At 43.4% G+C, this 19,973-nt stretch overlaps 2 protein-coding genes across 5 annotated transcripts; one reads left to right on the plus strand and one right to left on the minus strand.

Annotated features, from left to right (window-relative positions):
* Window positions 1-880: 880 nt before the first annotated feature.
* c12h17orf97 (chromosome 12 C17orf97 homolog) lies at window positions 881-7,863 on the minus strand. Its single transcript, XM_038814435.1, has 2 exons — window positions 7,079-7,863; window positions 881-3,914 (listed from the first exon to the last, which is right to left on the minus strand). Exons 1-2 carry the CDS (start codon window positions 7,251-7,253, stop codon window positions 3,481-3,483), a joined length of 609 nt encoding a protein of 202 aa, XP_038670363.1. The 5' UTR covers window positions 7,254-7,863; the 3' UTR covers window positions 881-3,480.
* Window positions 7,864-8,276: 413 nt separating this feature from the next.
* On the plus strand, window positions 8,277-19,399 carry exo5 (exonuclease 5). Of its 4 annotated transcripts, XM_038814433.1 has the most exons (8): window positions 8,279-8,525; window positions 9,761-9,825; window positions 10,582-10,678; window positions 11,442-11,707; window positions 12,444-12,497; window positions 13,050-13,154; window positions 14,087-14,259; window positions 16,853-19,399. In XM_038814433.1, the coding sequence occupies exons 2-8, from the start codon at window positions 9,801-9,803 to the stop codon at window positions 17,318-17,320; spliced, it is 1,188 nt and encodes a 395-aa protein (XP_038670361.1). In that variant the 5' UTR covers window positions 8,279-8,525; window positions 9,761-9,800; the 3' UTR covers window positions 17,321-19,399. The 4 variants fall into 4 exon arrangements, with proteins under 4 accessions (XP_038670358.1, XP_038670360.1, XP_038670362.1 ...); XM_038814430.1 differs by lacking the exon at window positions 9,761-9,825 and having other exon boundaries at window positions 8,277-8,540; XM_038814432.1 differs by lacking the exon at window positions 9,761-9,825 and having other exon boundaries at window positions 8,277-8,525.
* Window positions 19,400-19,973: the final 574 nt, after the last annotated feature.

Below are 19,973 nucleotides of genomic sequence, written 5' to 3' on the forward strand. Positions count from 1 at the left end.
TTCAATTGGGTGCTCACCCCCCCCCCCCCCCCCCCTTCCCAACTGCGTATGTCTACTCTGCACAATCCATGGTCAGTTGTAAGGTACTTGTTTATGGACTTCCACCAATGTCCTTTTGAGACTGGGTGTGCATGCAGAACTAAATAACTATGAGCTGCAGAAAGAGCTGTTAAGATCTCGCTATCTCACCTGAATCAAGGTGGTTTCTGATTCAGTCTGACTTACTCCATGAGCTAACATTAGGCCCCTCCAGTCCAAAGACGTTCAGGTTAGGTGGATTGGCTGTGATAAATTGCCCTTAGTGACCAAAAAGGTTAGGAGGGGTTATTGGGTTACGGGGATAGGGTGAAAGTGAGGGCTTAAGTGGGTCGGTGCAGACTCGATGGGCCAAATGGCCTCCTTCTGCACTGTATGTTCTACTTGCTGGCCTGTCCAATCATCCAATGACAATACAGCAGCATCTGCCAATATTACACATTTGATGTGGAAAAGGTTAATGGCGCTTGACACTGCGACAAAGGAAATGTGAGGGCGGGTGACTAAAAATTAGGTACAGTAAGAGGTTTTACAACACCAGGTTAAAGTCCAACAGGTTTATTTGGAATCACTAGCTTTTGGAGCGTAGCTCCTTCATCACTCACCTGATGAAGGAGCTACACTCCGAAAGCTAGTGATTCCAAATAAACATGTTGGACTTTTTTTTTAATTTAGAGTACCCAATTATTATTTTTTTCTAATTAAGAGGCAATTTAGCTTGGCTAATCCTCCTAACCTACAGATCTTTGGGTTGTGGGCGTGAAACCCACGCAGACACGGAGAATGTGCAAACTCCACACGGAAAATGACCCAGGGCCGGGATTCCAACCCGGGTCCTCAGCGTAGTAGGCAGCAGTGCTAAGCAGTGTGCCACATGCTGCCCAAACCTGTTGGACTTTAACCTGGTGTTGTAAGACTTCTTCATGTACCCACCCCAGTCCAACGCCGGCATCTCTGCATCATAAAAATTAGGTCAAATAGGGAAGATTTAAAGAAGGCCCGAAAGGAGGGAAAGGTGCAGGTGTGGAAAGGATGATGACCAGAGCTTAGGGCCCAGGCAGCTGAAGGCACAGCGGCCAATTGTGTGGTATAGGGAAATGCACATGTGGAAAGAGTTAGATAAATGCAGAGTTCTTGTTTGGTTGTAGGACTGGAGGAGTTTAAGAGAAAAGTGGGGGGCAAATCCATGGAGGAATCTGAACACTGGGAAGAGAATTTTAACATAAAAATTACAGGACCGGCAGATAATATAGGTTAGTGAGCACAGCATGGGGTGATGGTGGGAAGGACTTGGCGCAGGTTAGAATTATAGCAACAGAGTTTTGGATGATCTAGCATTCGTTGAGGACGGATGGAAGGCTGGCCAGGGTTGTCTTTCCAATAATAGAGCCTGGAACTAATAAAATGAGGGTTTCAGTAGCTGACTAGCCATGACAGGACAGAGATGGGCAATCCTATAGAGGTGGAATAGAGGATGTGGGGTTGAAAGTTCAGTTGAGGGTCAAATAGAATGTGAGGTTGCATACAATCGCAAATCTACCTAAAAAAACTCTTCCAAGGCAAAATAATTCCCTTTCACTTGTTCTTTGAAAGTGAAGATAACTTTGGTTCTGAGGAACATATTTTGCTTTCTTTTGTAATAAGGGGTGTGACATTAGATGATTGGCAGGGAAATGGGGTCTGTCACCGTGATCAGTTGCAAGACTTGCACATCTAATGTTTTAAAAGTGTAGTCTGCAGCATCCTTCTGAATCAATGGCATTGCCATGAGTGCAGTGTGCCACAGAACTTGTGACAGTCCACACCAGCTGAACAATGAAACTACGCATTAAGTCCTTGATTATCTGCACCACGTGGCAAATGTAAAATCAGGAACTTTTGGTGTATAGAATGGTTTTTTAAAAAAACTGCGGCTGGCACAGCATTTTCTTCTTAAAGTAATTTGAGAGACAACTGCATAAATAACAAATGAACGTACAATCATTTTAAATTTGCGGTAGGTTTAAATTAATTCATAGCAAAATTGATATTGACAATTTAATGATTTTTTTTCTTATTTAATGTTTTCAACGCTGATTTTAAAAAAAAAAAAAAGAAAAATTTTTACAAAGTCGTGTCAGTCTTCTATTAAGTCTTAGCCCATCCTCCGGTATGGTGGAACTATAAGAAGCATTTTGAATGTAGGGGTTTGACAAAGACAAGGCACGGTAGCACAGTGGTTAGCTCTGCACTTCAGAGCTCCAGGGTCGATTCCCAGCTTGGGTCACTGTCTGTGCAGAGTCTGTACATTCTTCCCATGTCTGTGTGGGTTTCCTCCCACAGTCCAAAGATGTGCAGGTTAGGTGGATTGGCCATGATAAATTGCCCTTAATGTCCAAAAAAGGTTAGGTGGGGTTATGGGGATAGGGAGGAGGTGTGGGCTTAAGTAGGCATAATTCTAACCATGATTAAAAGAAAGGTTCTGTGTTTTCCAATCACCTTTAACTCACCAGAATGTAAAATTGTGCTTTTGGTGTACTATTCCTGCTCTGTGCTGGTGCAACTTCACAGAATGAGTCCTTTGCTACTTTCAAATCCACATCACTAGCTGCCGAATTTTTCAGTTGTTAAAGTGTCATAATGTGCATTAATATGTGAAATTATAACCAATTTTATTATGTTTATCCCGTGCCATGGGAGAGGGAAGGAAGGATGACCCAGTTCAGAGTATCGCCAATGTGATACATTAAATGGCGACAGAGAGGTGTGAGTGAGTGGCCAGAGCTGGCTCAACAGTATGGTTTGGTTTTTCACACCCATGGAGCTATTGCTGCACCACCACCACCACCACCATCATCCCCCAATTTATATTCGCATTCACCAAAGAGCAAAACTCCATAGCAAGAAAGTGGACACCTTGACCTCCTAGGGGTTACAAATTACATGTACAAAATATATTCAAGCACCTCAGCAAGTATGGTTTGGTCTGAATTTGCATTTTTTAAAAAAGCCATCACCCTGAGAAATTGTCGGCTTAAATGCCGATTGACTGTACCTGATAATGATAACTGGAATATAAAGCCACTTCAGATGCAAGGATCTCTGTTATTTTCCCCCAAAAATGGAAAGACAATCAGATTCAAACCCCTTATATTTTTCTTCACTCAGATCAAAATATCTTGTGATTACAGAGTGTTGCAGTGCCTAACTAGATTGCCTCAAACTATTAACAAGTGTACACTAGTCAACATTCTGAAACCAAAAGCGAAGGTTTGAAACACATTGGCCATTACATGTCCTGGTTGGTTGTCAAAGTTTTCTTTTAGACCATTTAAGAAACCATAAAGAAAGGGGGATTTAAACCACTTTCATATTGGTTTTTGTAGATTTATAACTGCAAGGAACATTCTGGGATTCGAGAGGTATGGACTGGGATTCTGGCTCAGGCAATTTTGAAATTTGATGTTAGGATCTTTGGCCCACAAAATAAGAGTTGGAATGATCCTTTTCAGTTATCTGCTGTAACGTTTTACTGCTGATAACATATGGATTCTCCTTTTGAGATTGAATATCAGAAAGCTCCTGTTGGCAAAACTGAATATCCTTGCTAGTGCTCTTCTGGGCAGCCAGGTACCTCAACTGCCGATTTAGCTTGTAAAGTTTGATCCTTTCCTCTTCTGCCACAGGATCTTCAAGAACTCCATCCCAGCGCAGAGTCTCGTTTATTGAGGTAGCAAGCTGATCTACAGAGTAAACGGAGTCACTGCATGAACCCTGATTTCCATTGGCTTTATTGCTGATATCCGTAGGCGTCTTGTGACTGGCATCCCCTTGGCTAGCCGGCGCTTCAATGTTTGGAGAATATAAATGGCGTCTGCTGGTTTTCCCATGTTTATGAGCTAGAGAGACAGGAAATGTTAGGAGTTGGGTGACAATGACTGATTATAAAAAGACAGCAGATTTGAAGAGTTTTATCATTTTTTAGGCAGGTTGGTAGAAGTAGGTTCCAGCAACTCAGATTACTATGACATGGAACCTCTGTATTAGTGTCAAGATGCATTACCATTAAAAGAATGAAGATTTCATTGCAATACAACTATCCCTCTATTTAATTCTGCATCAGACAGGGGGAGACTACGGTTTGGAGTATTGTGCCTGCTCAACATTTTGTACTTGTTACTTTTGCTCGGTGAATCTGCACATGGCTCTCATCTCACTCAGATCAGGAATCAGGCATGTGGGGAAGCACTGGATGAACCTACATCTTACCACTTTGTACAACTACACTGTGCACTTTGTAGGTTGCATCAGTGTGCTGTCATTTTAACTCTTAAACTGCCACCATCCGGATTTCTCTGCAGTTATAAAATGTCTGTACCATATTCAGGTGAGAAAGTAAGCAAGCAGCCTTCCCGAGATACGTGCGAATGTCACTCCAAGATTGTGAGCAAATTAAGTTAAAATTCGGTCTTGTGGATCAGCTACCATTTACAAAATATTTCAGCCTGTGATGCTGCACAAATTCTGTGGTTCTGTAAATGTCTTCTACTATTCCCAGGTATGTCTTTATTCTGTAACACGGTAAAGGGAGTGGCATATTATCAGGATTAGGCAATACTATTCCAGGCATCAGAATGTTTATTATGCTTGCTCTGTTACAGTTTGTAGTCACAGGATGCCATCTACTGGTATCTATACAAACTACAATACAATAATCTCTCAAGAATTTGATCGTGCTGTTCATGAAGGCCTGTCTTTTCAACCTTGCCCCTCCCCTGAGGTGTGGTGATCTTCAGGTTAAATCACTCTACCCATTAAAGAGGAAATCTGGGACAATGATGACTTAAAAACAATAATACATTGCCGTCTGGGTGATGCTGCTTTCATTACTCAGTAACTCGAGGTGATTAAAATTTGGTTAAAGAATTTGCACTGAACAGAATGAATCTGAGCTCTGTGGAGCTTTCCACAACAACATTCCATCTCTAATACAAAATGGGAAAACTTGTTCAAATATGAATAAATTTACACATAATATAGTCACTGTCATCCGACTTCTCTGTGGAAAGCTGTCCAGTACTCAGGGAGAGGTAAATTATCTTAAAATAAACAAACATGGAGCTTTTTGGGACTAGTTTTAATTATTATTTTGCCTAGTACCTTAAAGAAGGATGCACATAAGTAATGGGGTTTGCAGTTATTCATGTGTTTGCAACGTGATATAAAATTCAAAAAGGTTTATTGCTACAATGTCAGCAAAAGTGGTTCAAGCTTTACTAGGAAGCTGATTGCAGTCAGAAAATCCATACCACACAACTGTTAAATATCACAGCCCTGTGCTTACAAAATATGTGAAGGCTTTCAAGGGAGTACAGAAGAAATGTACTTGATCGCTCTCTGGGATGGGGAATACAGTTATGTGGCTGGATTGGAGAAACTGGGATTGTTCTCTTTAGAGTTGGGGAAGTGAAGAAAAGATTTGATGGAGGGGTTTAAAGTCATGAAGGGTTTAGATAGAGTAAACAAACAGAAACAGTTTCTAATGGCAGACGGGGCGATAACCAGAGGGCAGAGTGGGTGACTGGCAAATGAATCTGAGGTGGCACGAGGGAATGCTTTTATATGCAACGTGTGGTTAGGATTAGGAATGTACTGCCTGATTGCGTGATGGAAACAGATTCGATAGTGGGGATCATGGGAAAGGTTTGTGAGGTCTAGACCTACAATTCCCTGCCAAGCCACGCACCCACGTCAAAAGGGGTATGGGCTGGGCAAATTAGTCTGCCACAACTCTCCAACTCTCACTCATGACTCGAAGCAGCTGGATGTGCACACCTGTGCCTATGCTCTGGGATCTTGACTTGGCCATTGTGCAAAACTAATTGAGGGGTCTATCAGCTTCAGCATGTGTGGTGTGAGGGTGTCATCCCTTCTCATATGCACAAAGACTGGGAGAATAAAATTACAGGGTCGCAGAGAAAAAGCAGGAAAATTATTTAACTGGATTGCTCTTCGAAAGAGCTGGCAGGGGCTCAATGAACAGAAAGATCTCCTTCTGTGCTGTACTATTCCTTGATCCAGAGCTTCCACCAGCAGACGAGTAAAGTGTCCTCTGGTGTTTTTGCTTAGGCTATTAACACATTACCAGGAAAAAAGAAAGTTGAGGAAAAATTGACATAGGTGAAATAGGAACATAATCAGAAACAAAGCCCAAACAAGTGCGTTTGCACATAGTGAGTCTATTGAACCTGATGGGGTGGGAGATGAATTGGTACTTTGGATGAATACAGACCCGTTATCAGAACAGAGCACTGATATGTAGGGCAGCTGTACCTTCCCTGGCAACGACATGTTCTTTGAGAGTTTCAGGCAGGTGATGCACTATTTTCTTTTTTTAAATAAATTTGGAGTACCCAATTATTGTTTCCAATTAAGGGGCAATTTACCATGGCCAATCCACCTGCCACACACATCTTTGGGTTGTGGGGGTGAAACCCACGCAGACATGGGGAGAATGTCCAAACTCCGCATGGACAGTGACCCGGGGCCGGGATCGAACCCGGGTCCTCAGCGCCGTGAGACAGCAATACTAACCACTGCGCCGCCCCTTTTTAAAAAAAATAATAACTGATGCACTATTTTCATTTCAAATCTTTTCCAAGTCTCTCTTTCTCCAATTTTCTCACCTTTTTCTTTATGCTTCCCACTACTGAGCTATTCATCTGTTCTTTATGTCTTTAATTTTGTTAATGCTTCTTTCCAGGCAAGATAACTTCCAACCGATCATTCCATTGCCATTTCATCTGTGTGTTGTCTGCTTTTTAAATATATTTCCCCTCCCTTCACCCCTTTCTGATGCCAATAATAGACTTCTATATTGCTGGAGAAGTTTAGGAGTCCAAAATGCTGTCTCCTTCATCACAGGGGCTGACAGACCAATCTGTTTTTGTTGGAGCTTTCTGTGTTGCGTGTTTTAAAGGCAACATTTACCTTTTAGTGTGCTGAGTATATTTCACATGTTTTGACTTTAATAATCCAGATACAAATTTTAAATTTGCCCTACCCGCAACAGTCTCTTCTGAAGTGGATGGCGTACTTGAAGAATGTCTTCTCATCCTCGAGGACTTCTTCTTCTCCTTGTCTCTCCTTTTCTTAATTTTCTTCTTTTGGGCTGACTCCGCGGTCAGATTTGTGGTCGACATGGCCTTGTGTTTGCTGGCCGGCCTTTTGCTCTCCATCCTTAATCAACTCTCGGCCTTCCTCAACCTGCGAACTTGTATCCAATTTTTATAAAATTCCCCCCCCTGCCCCCAAAGTCTGATCAGTGAATCTTTTGTTTAACTTTCGCAGTATAATAAATATCTTCCAAAGGATGGGGAGGTTTTCAAAAGAATATTTGGAAGCACCAATACCCAATGTCTCTGCTTCTCAGAGGCGGTTGCAACAGATTCTGAAGTCGAGGTACTAACAATTTTTGGTGCTGCTCTCTTTCCCAACTGTCCTGGTTATGGGTTTGTGGTCTATCCTCCCAATATCTTTAGGCTTATGGAGGATTTTTAGACAATATATCCTGGTATAATTGTTTGCTCTGCGTGCTCTGAGGCAATTGCTCTCACCTATAGCAGACAGGCCAGTTTGTACCCTATGTTTATTCCAATTGCCTCCTATTTAATCTATTCCTTTTTTTTCCCCTTCTTATTCTTTTCCCAGCCTGAATTTATATATCTCTCTGTGTGTGTGTTTTTATCCACAAGTGCTGTCTCTCCAGCGCCCAGGCTCTGCTGCTGCTGCTGCTGCCTTTCAGGCAGCTGGGCCTCCCAGTGACGCGTTACCATGGAAGCGCCTCTTCACCTCCCCGTCGAGGGACCGCGACACGTCCGCCCAGGAACATAGTCCCCGAGAGAAATTCAACGAAACGGAGCGCTAATTGCAAACAAAATCAAGAGCTCTTCCAGGATTTGTTTTAGCTCCGTTGCGCGTTTTGTTCCTGACTCCGTTTCTCTTCTCGGTTCCCGATTCGATTTGTTTTCCGTATCGATCCGCGGCGGCGCAGCGTCGGCCCGCCCCTCCAGCGGCTTCAAAATGCCCGGCGGGATTCTGCTTCTTGAGGCCGCTGGACGTCCTCTGGAGGCGGAGGCGCGGGGGGGAAGAATGTGTGTTTAAGGCTGGATGGGGGAGAGGAAGGAGCAATGGGACCCGCGGCATTGGAATGTCCGAGTTAATTTACGTGCGCCCGAACTTCCATCCGGAACTGAATTCGGAGCCTGCGTTCTGAAGTCGCCACGGGGGGCGATCGATGGGGACGGACCCAAAACTCGGCCGGAAGTAGCCGGACACCAAAGCAAGGCCGGAAGTCGGGAGCGGACGGCAGATGGACCCCAAACCTCGGTCGGAAGTAGTCGGGGGGCGACCAAAGGAGCGGACTCCTCTTCCCCAACCCTCGGCCGGAAGTTGAACGGGGATGGTGGAGCGGGAGCTCAGCGATGAGGAGTTGCTCTCATTGGACCTGGGTTTGTTTTGCACCGGTGATGTACATGATGATAATAATAATCTTTATTATTGTCACAAGTAGGCTTACATTTACACCACAGTGTGAAATGTTACTGTGAAAATCCCCATTCCACATAATTAAAAAAAATAAATTTAGAATACCCAATTAATTTTTTCCAATTAAGGGGCAATTTAGTGCAGCCAATCCACCTACCCTGCACACCTTTGGGTTGTGGGGGTGAAACCCACACAAACACTGGGAGAATGTGCAAACTCCATACGGACAGTGACCCAGGGCTGGGATCGAACCTGGGACCTCAGTGCTGTGAGGTAACAGTGCTAACCACTGCACCACCGTGCTGTCCCCCCTTAGCCACATTATTAACATGTTACCCTTGGATGAGCCGTTACACGGTGCACCCACCTTGGGTAGCAGTGATTCGGTCAGAAGGCTGTGGGTCCAGGTCTCCCTGTCAGACCTGGTTGCAGAAATCTGGGTGGTCACTCCTGGTGCAGTAAAATAACAATGTTCTGGAAAGCTTAAGCAGGTGTGGAAGCGTCTTGCGGGGTGGGGTGGGGGAGGATGAGAAACCGTTAACATTTCTAGTTTGGTATAGCTTCTTCAGGACCCCAGATGTCTCAGTGTGGCGCTGTGGGGGTGCTGCACTGTCGGTGGTGCTGTCTTTCGGACAAGATAGTAAATAAGCCACGGCTCTGTTTGCCCTTTCCAGTGGATGTTAAAGATCATACGGCACTATTTTCGAAGAAGATGAGGGGAATTCTCCCTTGTGTCCTGACCTGGATTCCACTTTCCGCATCATCTCGATTAGAATCATAGAATCCCTACAGTGCAGAAGGAGGCCATTTGGCCCATCGGGTTTGCATCGACCCTCTGAAAGAGCACCCTACCTAGGTCCCCTCCCTATCCCCATAACTCCACCTAACCCGGACGTCTTTTAAGGGGCAATTTATCATGGCCATCCACCTAACTGGCATATTTGGACTGTGGGAGGAAACCGGAGCACCCTGAGGAAACCCACGCAGACATGGGGCAAACATGCAAACTCCACCCACGGCAAGAATTGAACCCCGGTCCCTGGGACTGGGGTGACAGTGCTAACCAGTGTGCCATTGTGTTGCCATTATTCGGCCATTGTCACATTACTGTTTTAGAGCTGTCTGTAGCAAATTGGCTGTTGCTCTTTCTACATTACTATAATGATTATTGTTTAAAGATATTTCTTCACCTGTAAAGTGCTTTAGGATGTCCTGAGGTGGTAAAAGATGATGCCTGGATGCCAGTCTTTCATTTAAGAACAGGCAAGTTCTCAGTAACCTGACCAACCTTCTTTTCACAACTAACCACCAAAACAGAAAATGGCCCCGCCCGTCGTCACCGGAAGTCCCATGGAAAAATGCAAGAGGGAAGTAAACGTGTGTGATAGTTACTGTACCTTGATGCAGACCGAGATGCCTAGAATTGGGAAATCGCCACACATTTGCAAGGAGGGAAGAAGGAAGGCTGGCATTTATCCAGTGCCTCGGGGAGCTCTCCATGCACCTCAGAGCCAATGAAGTGCTTTTGAAATGTCAGTGTTATAATGTAGGGAAGCATGGCAACCAATGTGCATACAGCAGCTTCCACAAACAGCAATAAGACAAATGTCCTGACCATCTGCTTTAGTGGTGTTGATTGGGGAATAAATGCTGGCCAAGTGGGAAGATACTGGAATAATCTTTGCGAAAACAATTGGCAGCACGGAGTGCAATTAGAGTTGCCAGATTATTGATCAACAGCACTACCCAATTGTCATTAAACTTTGTGCATTATGCCGCCTGTATCAGATGGTTGTACTCCGGAATGAGAGTGCAGTTACTTGTCTGTGTGAGATTATAATGGCAGAGACCTGATGCAGTTTTGTCATTTGTTTCATAGACCGCTTGGGTGCTGGGAATAATTTGTTTTCTAGTTTAGAACCACTGAAATTTTAAATTCATTTGAAAAGAATGCAGAGAGAGGTTTACAGAAATATATAAATATATCCAATGACCTATTGCCTCATTGCTGAATCATAGAAAGGCCTGAACTGTGCGAAGGAAGCAATGGCCACAATTCAAGCAGATCTGCTGAATCTTCTTGTACAGACCAAGGAAGAGCCAAAGCCACTAGTAGGTAATTTTAAGGATTTAATACTATTTGTAATATTGCGACTAATTTTTGCAGTACAAAGGTCTTGATCTGGAGGTCTGAACTAAAAACAAAGTGCTGGAAAAACTCAGCAGGTCAGACAGCATCTGTGGAGGGAGAGACAGAATTAACGTTCGAGTTCGTACAAAACTCTGGAACTGAAGAGTGATAGAATGTGATGGGTTTAATGCTGTTGAAAAGGGTTCGGGTGAACAAAAGAGAAGGTCAGGGATGTGCTAGAGGGTGGGAGAGATTAAATTACAAAGATGTAATGGAACAAAATGCAAAGGGAGTGGTAATGGTAGTAGTAAAGAACAAAGCATTGCTTTATCGTGGTTTGAAGGTGTGTGTTCGATTGCTGTTCTGTGGGTTTTATGACTGAATATTTCACCATGCAATTTATTTATCTCAAAGGCTTGTTCTAGCAATTTTTAAATCGTTATTGATGAAGGGGCCCCTTTTAAACACAAATACTGCCCTTCTGAATCTTTTTATCCTTACGGAGTGAAATTATTATTTTGGAGGCAAACAACTTTGGGTTTAACAATCCACTATTTAAAATCCATTCCCTGTAATTGCATGCATCAAAGCGACAGGATTCCCTGGTTTTGACAGTGGGTCATTAATTACAGGCGTTTCCCGCTTTACCACTAAACGGATAAATTGATGCCGAGCTTTTCTTTGCTTAACTTTCTTCTGTCTCCTGTCATTGGAAAGTAAATTGGGCAAACAACCTTTTTCCTCCTAGTGGAAACGAGCAATCCTCCAGTCGGCCGGACCTGTCGGTGCAGGAAAGTGAGCCACCCTGTGAGGGCAACGGCAGCAAAAGGAGAAAGCTGGACGGAAGGATCCCACTGGAGCGGTTCGGCTGGAAGTACCTGAGTGTCACCAACCTGAGCCAACAGGCTTGGTGCGAGCAGCAAGTGGTTTATGGGATGGAACTACCACACATTCAACAGCTCCGGGAAGAAGTTCCAGTTGTGAGAGCCGGCAGCTGTCTGCACCTGGCAAGAGGTATCTCGTCACACCAGAATGAAATGTTGCTTGTGGCCCAGCGTCACGGCGATATTGGCAGAAACCCCATGGTACTAAGGTGCAGATCTGTGCGAGACTCAATCTCAGTGCGAATAGTTGAACTGTATAGTACTGATGCCTTTAAGGAGAAGCGAAGCGAGCACACGAGGGAGACGGGAATAGAGGATTTAGATGAGGAACGTTGGGAGGAGGCTCAAATGGAGCATAAATTCCCACTAGCTGTGCATCATATCCAATGCAATGCTAAGTGGTACTTTTTAAGATTACAGTCCCTCTTTGGGAAACCTGTAAGCAGGAATAAAGTGCTTCCCACAATGCAAAAAAAGAAACAAGTAAAATCAAATGTCATTCATGCATAGCTCCTAAAAGCCAGTGCAAGAGCACCCATTGATATATTGTCTGTATTTTTCCACCCCTGCCCCACTAGGGGTCGCCGGGAGAATCAATAAAGGAGTAAAATCACTTCAGAAATTGGAATGGGGAAGAGAATTAAAGTGTTCCTGCACTTCAAGGCCAATAAAATGTCGACTTTCACCCGCACCATTAAATTGTTGGCAGTTGACATTTTTTAAAGAAAAATCAAGCTCCACAAATATGCTCTCCACGTTTGCAAGTGTCACTTTTAATTCCCAATTCCGAGTTTAAAAGGTCTTGTGCTCTGTGCTCAACAGGTATCTTAATCTTATAAACGTGTACCAATCGGTATTCCCACCAGGTTCAAAGGCTGCTGAAGCATTGACTCCGTACCCTCACTGGATCTACAGTGAAGGCAAGAATATTCCTAAACAGTAGCTGGAGTCATGTGTCTCTTGCCCTCCCAGTAGTTTCCTACATAGCGTTGTATTTTTGTGTTTCTAGTTTCTCTCCTATCTGCTCTTCTTTTGAAAGCACTAACGTGCTACGGGGTCCAGTACCTCATCCGTGACCATGTTTGCTTACAAGCCTAGGTAGTTAGTATTGGCTTGTGACTTGTTTGTGAGTCGCATCACAGCCAAATCCAATGCTATCTGCACGTGCCTATTTTTTGTCATTTGTAATCTAACTATACATTTATTATCTTTTCACTGATATCTTGGAAAATACAAGACTGCCGTTGAGGTTTAATTGAACCGCTAGTCCTGACAGTAGTTTAAGAACCAGGACTGCTTCATTGTTGAATGGGCTGGGATTGCATTCCCTGCCTCCTTCTAGTGCTAGGCTCAAAGTCTCCCATACCTGTCCAGTTTAATTCACATGGGAATGACAAGTCTGTTGCATATTGTGTACATAGTGTTGAGGGCCATGTACTGATGGAACTGTATTTCTGCCTCTTCCGTTTTAGAGTTGGAGGTCCATGACATTGTCCCGATAAATGTAGAGAGCCGGGAAGATAGCTGGGCTGTGAAGATTCTTAATCTTCTGTCAATGATCCCGTTCTTGCAAGCGGGTATGTAAAAGGCACTGGCAGGTCGGAGACTGCCTTTCTCTGTAAACTATTTTAATACGTTCAACACTTTTCTTTTTGCCGCAAAGCATCTCGGGCTCCTTCAGCGAGGAAATTTACTTTCAAGCCTTTTTACAGCAGAATTACAGTGAGAAGAAGGCCACTTGGCCCATTGTATCTGCATCGTCTCTCCAAACGAGCATTATGACTTAGTTCCACTCTCTTGCCTTTTCCCGGTACCCCTGCACATTGTTTCTATTCAAATAATCATCCAATGCCCTCTTAAATGCCTCGCTTGCATCTGTCCCAAGCATATTTCCAGGCAGTTCATTCCAGACTTGAACCATTCGTTGTGTGAAAAAGTTTTTCCTCGCATCACATTTGCTTCTTTTGCAAATCAATTTAAACCTGTGCCCTCTCCTTCTTGATCCTTTTACGAGTGGGAACAGTTTCTCCGTATCTATTTTGGCCAGCCAGTTCACGATTTTGAACACCTCTATCAAATCTCCTCTCAAGCTTCTCTTCTCCAAGGAGAACATTCCCAACCTCTCCAATCTATCCTCATAACTGACGTTTCTCATCCCTGGAACCATTCTTGTAAACTTGTTTTGTACTCTGCAATGAATTCACATCCTTCCTAGAGTGTGATGCTCAGAAGTGTACACAATATACGAGCTGAGGTCTCACCGGTGTTTTATGTAAGTTCAACATAACCTCCTTGTTCTTGTACCTTATTAATAAATCCCAGAATACTATATGCTTTATTAGATTCTCTCTCCACCTGCCCTGCCCATGCAATGATCAATGCACAAACCCAGGTTCCTCTGCTCCTGCACCCACTCTCGAATGGCCTGTTTGAATGGTGAAAGACCTTGTGGCTGACCATTCAGCTGTACAGTATGTCTAAAGAAGTGATATGGTTGTGCATTGTACAGGAGAGCACGTGCGAGAGCTGCCAGTGTTTGGAGAGCTGGAGGGGATATTCGTGGTTGGTGTTGTTGATGAACTGCGCTATAATTCCAAAGGGGAACTGGAATTGCGTGAACTGAAAACTCGTAGTCAGCGAACATTTCCCAGTGCAGCCCAAAAAAAGAGTCATCACTTACAAGTAAGTGGCCGGAGAGAGAATTATTTGAAATGAATCAGTTTTCACTGACTCACTTGTTAAACTATTGACATTAAACTTATTAAACTATTGACATTAAACCATCGCATAATATTTCCTATCTTTTGGAACAAAAACGACTGGTCATTCCCAAACATCGTTGGACGAACATTGCCTGTTGTACTGGTAAAATGTATACCATGGATTACATTTAGTACCACCTCACAGTAGGTCAGATGTATGTAACACTAACTCTACAGTCCAACAATGTCCATGGAGCCTTTGCACTTCAGTATATATTTGAAGTTGATATTGTGGGAATATTTTCACGGGATGTTTCTCTCTGGCTTATTTGGCAGCTTTCTCACCTCTGGATCGGAGGTTCAGATCTCCCACCAGGACTCAAATCCACAGACCGGTCCAGTAAACGGCCGACTATTACTGGAGGTACCATCAGATGAGGTGTCAAACTTAACTGAAGTGCTATCTGTAAGGATCAGTAGTTCAGTTGGACATTAACAATCTTGGAGATACCTTAAAAACAAAAGTCTCTACATTTATTGCTGCTTTTGGTTCCATTTTCCCCTTCTTGTTCTGTTTTCAGCCAGTACTCAAAACATTTTTGGTTGAAGGACCCCTTATCCCAATGTATTAATAATTACGGTCTGCCTAGGACATCTTGCTTGCAAACATCAGCAACGCTGCACTCATCTGATGCCTCTCAGCAGTCTTGGTAACCGCAGGTCTACCTCATGAACTTGGTGCCACACTCCATGCCCGTCCATTGGTGAAACAACCAGCGCTCCCTGCATGGCACATGTGGCCTCTGCACTCCGCTCCAGCTTCCTGTCTCACACTAAGTGTCTGGTTGACACTTGCTTGCCTGCGGATTCCCTGGAATCTACTAGACCCCAGCTTGAGATCCACAGTATTATATTACTAGTGGGGCGGGGGCGCGATAGCACAGTCGCTTCACAGCTCCAGGGTCCCAGGTTCGATTCCCGGCTTGGGTCACTGTCTGTGCGGAGTCTGCACGTTCTCCCCGTGTCTGTGTGGGTTTCCTCCGGGTGCTCCGGTTTCCTCCCACAGTCCAAAGATGTGCAGGTCAGGTGAATTGGCCATGCTAAATTGCCCTTCGTGTCCAAAAAGGTTAGGTGGGGTTATTGTATTAAGAGCATTGGGCGGAGGTGTGGAGTTGGGTAGGGCACTTTTTCCGAGGGCCAGTGCAGACTCGGTGGGCCGAATGGCCTCCTTCTGCACTGTAGATTCTATGATATCAATCTCTGGAGATTCCCAACTCCCAGCACCCTTGAAAGTGTCTTCACTTACTTAAATGAGTGTTCAGTAATGTTCTCCAGATAACAAACAGACAAACCTTGTTAAATGTTTAATGATTAGAAAGTATCCTATTGCTCCCCCAAAATGAATCTTCAAAAATGGCATTGTGTCAGACCCCATTTTAAGTTTTTTGATAGTTTGATAAATTCTCTGATCAAGCAATTCTATAACAACAGTGTTTTATTAAATTTGGAGTATCCAATTTTTTTCTCTCCCCCCCCCCCCCCCCCCAATTAAGGGGCAATTTAGCGTGGCCAATCTGCCTACCTTGCTCATCTTTGGGTTGTGAGGGTGAGACCCACGCAGACCCAGGGATAATGTGCACACGTCACATGGGCAGTGACCGGGAACCAGGATTGAACCTGGGACCTCGGTGCTGTGAGGCAGCAGTGCTAACCACTGTGCCACCCCAACAATAGTATTATATATAAAGCACAATATTATTTGAATTCTTGAAAGGAAAACAACAAAAATATCTGTATCATGAGGTATTCCTTTATAGATAACCTTTATGCAGTTCTTTCCTTCTAACATCTGCAAAATCTTGTTACCCGACTGTATCTTTCTACTCAGTTTGATAAAACACCACCCAGGAATAATTAATATTCACCGATTAGTTCCTGGGACTTGTTGGATTCAAATGATTTGATACTCAAAAATATCAAATTATAAATAATTGGCTATTACACACATAACTGAATCATTTTGCACCATGCATGTATTTGCAATATGTGACTCAGTTTCCCTCTAAGCCTGAAACAATGTAAGTAGTGGCATTGAATCTGACGGCTAGCTGATTGAAATACTACTTCATTTTTGTTACACTGAACAATATTCCTACCTCGAGCATGTCCCATTAATGTTTGTCGGACACCGCTGCTGCAGAATTATTGCCGTATTTTTCTACCTAGCAGCTCTAAATAAAATAAAATGCAGTCCTCTGAGATGTTTCAACGACAGAACTCACTATAAATGGCAGTATTTATTTCTTGGTGTCGTTGATTTCTGGTTTAAATCACATTCAGCAAATTAAATGACAAAATGCCTTGGCACACAATCTTACTGCAGTCCATCTGGGAAGAGGGTATGGGTTGCTGTAAGGACACTTTTCATGCTTTATAGTCCAGGCACAATCTATGCCACACCACCAGGGAACCAGTGATGACCTCCAGTGTGAAATGAATAGAAAACAGATGTTGGAGTGATCTTGTCACTGTGCTACTATCATCTAGTAAAACTAAATCCCTTCTATTACCAGGTTAGTATATACAAACTTCTCTTTGAGGCTATGATCAAAGGCCAACTGAACAAAGACGTCATCACTCAGCATCTTCACCTACAGACTGAGCAGCCGCTTGGGTCAGAGGTTCTCGGGCATGCTCACAAGGTGGGATTTACCGTAAACACATTTGGCGACCTTCTGGACTTAATGTTGCTAAACCTGACATACGCAGAGATCCCTGACGTTGACACCATGACGATAGAATACTGTCACCAAGCAGATGCCTCTGTGATCGGAACAGAAGTGGTGCGCTTTGAAGAGGAGTGGGTTAAAAGCGAGCTGAAGCATTATTGCTCCTTCTGGAAGGGCCAGAGGGAGGCCAAGGGCGTGGATATCGAGGAGGCGTGGAAATGTCGGTACTGTGACTTTGCAGATATTTGTGAGTGGAGACAGAGCAAATCTGAAGAAGCTACACAAAAGAATCGAGCAAATCAAAGCAAATGAGAATTGTAGCCAACTTGTGCCCGTACCAGCCTCCCCGAACAGGCGCCGGAATGTGGCGACTAGGGGCTTTTCACAGTAACTTCATTGAAGCCTACTCGTGACAATAAGCGATTTTCATTTTGTGGCTTTTAAACAGGGACCATCAAATTCTTTTCATGACTGGAAGCATGCTGCAGGCAGGATACCACATTAGAACACTTAATACTGGAGTCCTCTCCATAATGGCAGCACACCAATTTCAGCGTGACTCAACCGTCCAAACTGGGCAAATATAGTACGGGAATGCATTAATGCCTTTCTGTTGCCTCACAGACCTGGAAAGCAGTTTCCGGCTGCACTGAATGATCGTCTGTTTGGATGTGAAATGCCTAATTTTACCGATTAACTGCTGTTAATTTTTATGGCATTTTGGATAGATGTGACAGCCAGCAGACGAGGTTTGTCCTGAGTCAGTGTCTCCTGCAGCAACTGCTGAAATTGGCCTTTTCTTTTGAAATGGAAACTTTGCCATTCATATTTTTGTACAAGTTTCCGGACATTAAATTAGCCAATGTGAAAGAAAAAGTGCTTGCGTTTCTCCAATGCCATTCACAGCTGCAGGATACCCAACGTGCTTCACAGCCAATGTAATAATTTTGAAGTGCAGTGACTGTTATAAAGTGGGATCTCATTTTCTTGTGATGTACTGATTATACTAACTGATGTAAGTGATGGTCCACTTGTCAAAGTTCTCTTATCGGACCTCTTTGCTGTCTGTCTATGCACTACAGCATAAGCATTCTTAATGATCGTGTCCAGGCTATCCCTTGATAATCAAGAAACCATAATTATAAGCTGTAAGGAGGGAGTTTGGAGGAAAAGTAATTCTTTAAGCAGCCATTCCACTTTTCAGTCCTTCATCCTCCCCACCTCCCTCCTTCGAAAGCACCGACTACTTGGTAGGACTTGGTTCCAGATAGCTCATCTAAGTAGCCATGTTTCACGGAGCAGCGGTATCACGTGTGCACTATGCTTGTTGTCACCCAACATTTACTGGGGTCAACAGAATTGCAGAACCCCCAGTAAATTCAGCCCTTTCTACCTTGTCTGTATTCGGTTGTAGCTCCCCTCCTGCTCTGGCTGAGGTCAGTAAGCACACTCTCAGATTGAATTTAAGATTTTTCTGATGTGGCTGGATAAATTCATTGAGCCATTCTGGAAAATGATCTTGAAGGCAAACTGCTTCGGGTACACCCATTGATCTTATTTGATCTCTCAATCGACGCTCGTTTCAGCATAGAGCTCGACTCAGAAGATTTACATTGTATATGATAGGACGATCCTTATGCTCTCTCCCACCACATGTTGGGGCACCAGCAGGTGATGCAATACTATATCGATTTTCACAATTGAGTTTCCGCCACTGGCCATTTCAAAAGGGGCAGAGAAAAGTTGAAAAAGTGTTGCCCTTGAGCTGCTATTGGGCATCTCCCAGTAGATAGCAGGAGACATGCACAGAAAGTTCAAGGAGTAAATCATCTGCCCACCTCTAGGAGGCAAGCAGCCTACGGAAATATGTATAGGAATAAAACTGGATTTGGTAGAGGGGGGTGAGATGGGGTGGCTGAGGGGGTGACTCTTCCAGACAACCAAGGTTGATCTATCTTGAATGGCAGGTTGAGGCTTTCTAGTTACACAGTAGAACAGTAGCCTGTGAATCTTTACAATGTGTTCATGCAGAATTTATGCGTCCAGTATTGCAAGATAATACAACTATTTATTTTAAATGGCTAAATAGGAATTTCATAGGAAAATATTATCCCATAGTGTAATTCATTAATAAGCTAGATTTTACAATGTTTTAAAGTTTTAAAAATGCCTGAATTGAGTAATTTGGTAAGATAGAATACATAGTCCTTGCTGTAAAGCTCAATACACTACGTACACATGTTGCACTGATAATTTCCTTCATGGTTTCATCCTCTGAACAATCTCTGCTATTATTGTAATGTTTTGTGTCCATTCCTCAATGGTTTCTTTAGTCCAGAGTATTTTAATAATATAATATACGGCTTAATCTGCACGTGTCATTTTTATAGTAAAAAAACACTAATGCCCCTTGTACTTAAAAATGTAATGTTATTTTACCTGTCTAAAGTGTCAATGTATTCACAGAGGATTCAAGTACTTGTGAAGTCTGACTCCGCCGAATTCTGTAGTTTTAGCAGTATTAGCATGGACGATGTGCTTGTTACATACGTTATTTGTCTCACTATATCTCTGTGTACATGCATGTGACTGGCATCGTTACGTATGCATTCTGGGGGGGGGGGGGGGGGGTTTATTTCAGAATAAATGTTTGGAATAAAGAGAAACTTGTAGCATTTGTGGAAGTCCATTATCCACTATTTTACTGGGGAGTCAACTTCTTTCAAATGTACATATTTAAAAAAAAAAAAAATTTTTTATTAAAATTTTCACAAAATATAACAACAAACAACAACAAAACAACCATGGTAAAAACCCAAGAACAACACCCACCCAACTACAAAAGCAACTACAAAAACAAAAAAAAAGCAAACAACAAAAAGGAAAGAGATAACACCCGCCACATCCCACAAACCCATGTACACAATTCTCCCTCCCACCGAACCAAAAATCCCCCCCCCCCGGG

Source organism: Scyliorhinus canicula, chromosome 12 (genome assembly GCF_902713615.1).
Source record: "Scyliorhinus canicula chromosome 12, sScyCan1.1, whole genome shotgun sequence".
In the NCBI taxonomy this organism is placed as follows: Eukaryota; Metazoa; Chordata; class Chondrichthyes; order Carcharhiniformes; family Scyliorhinidae; genus Scyliorhinus; species Scyliorhinus canicula.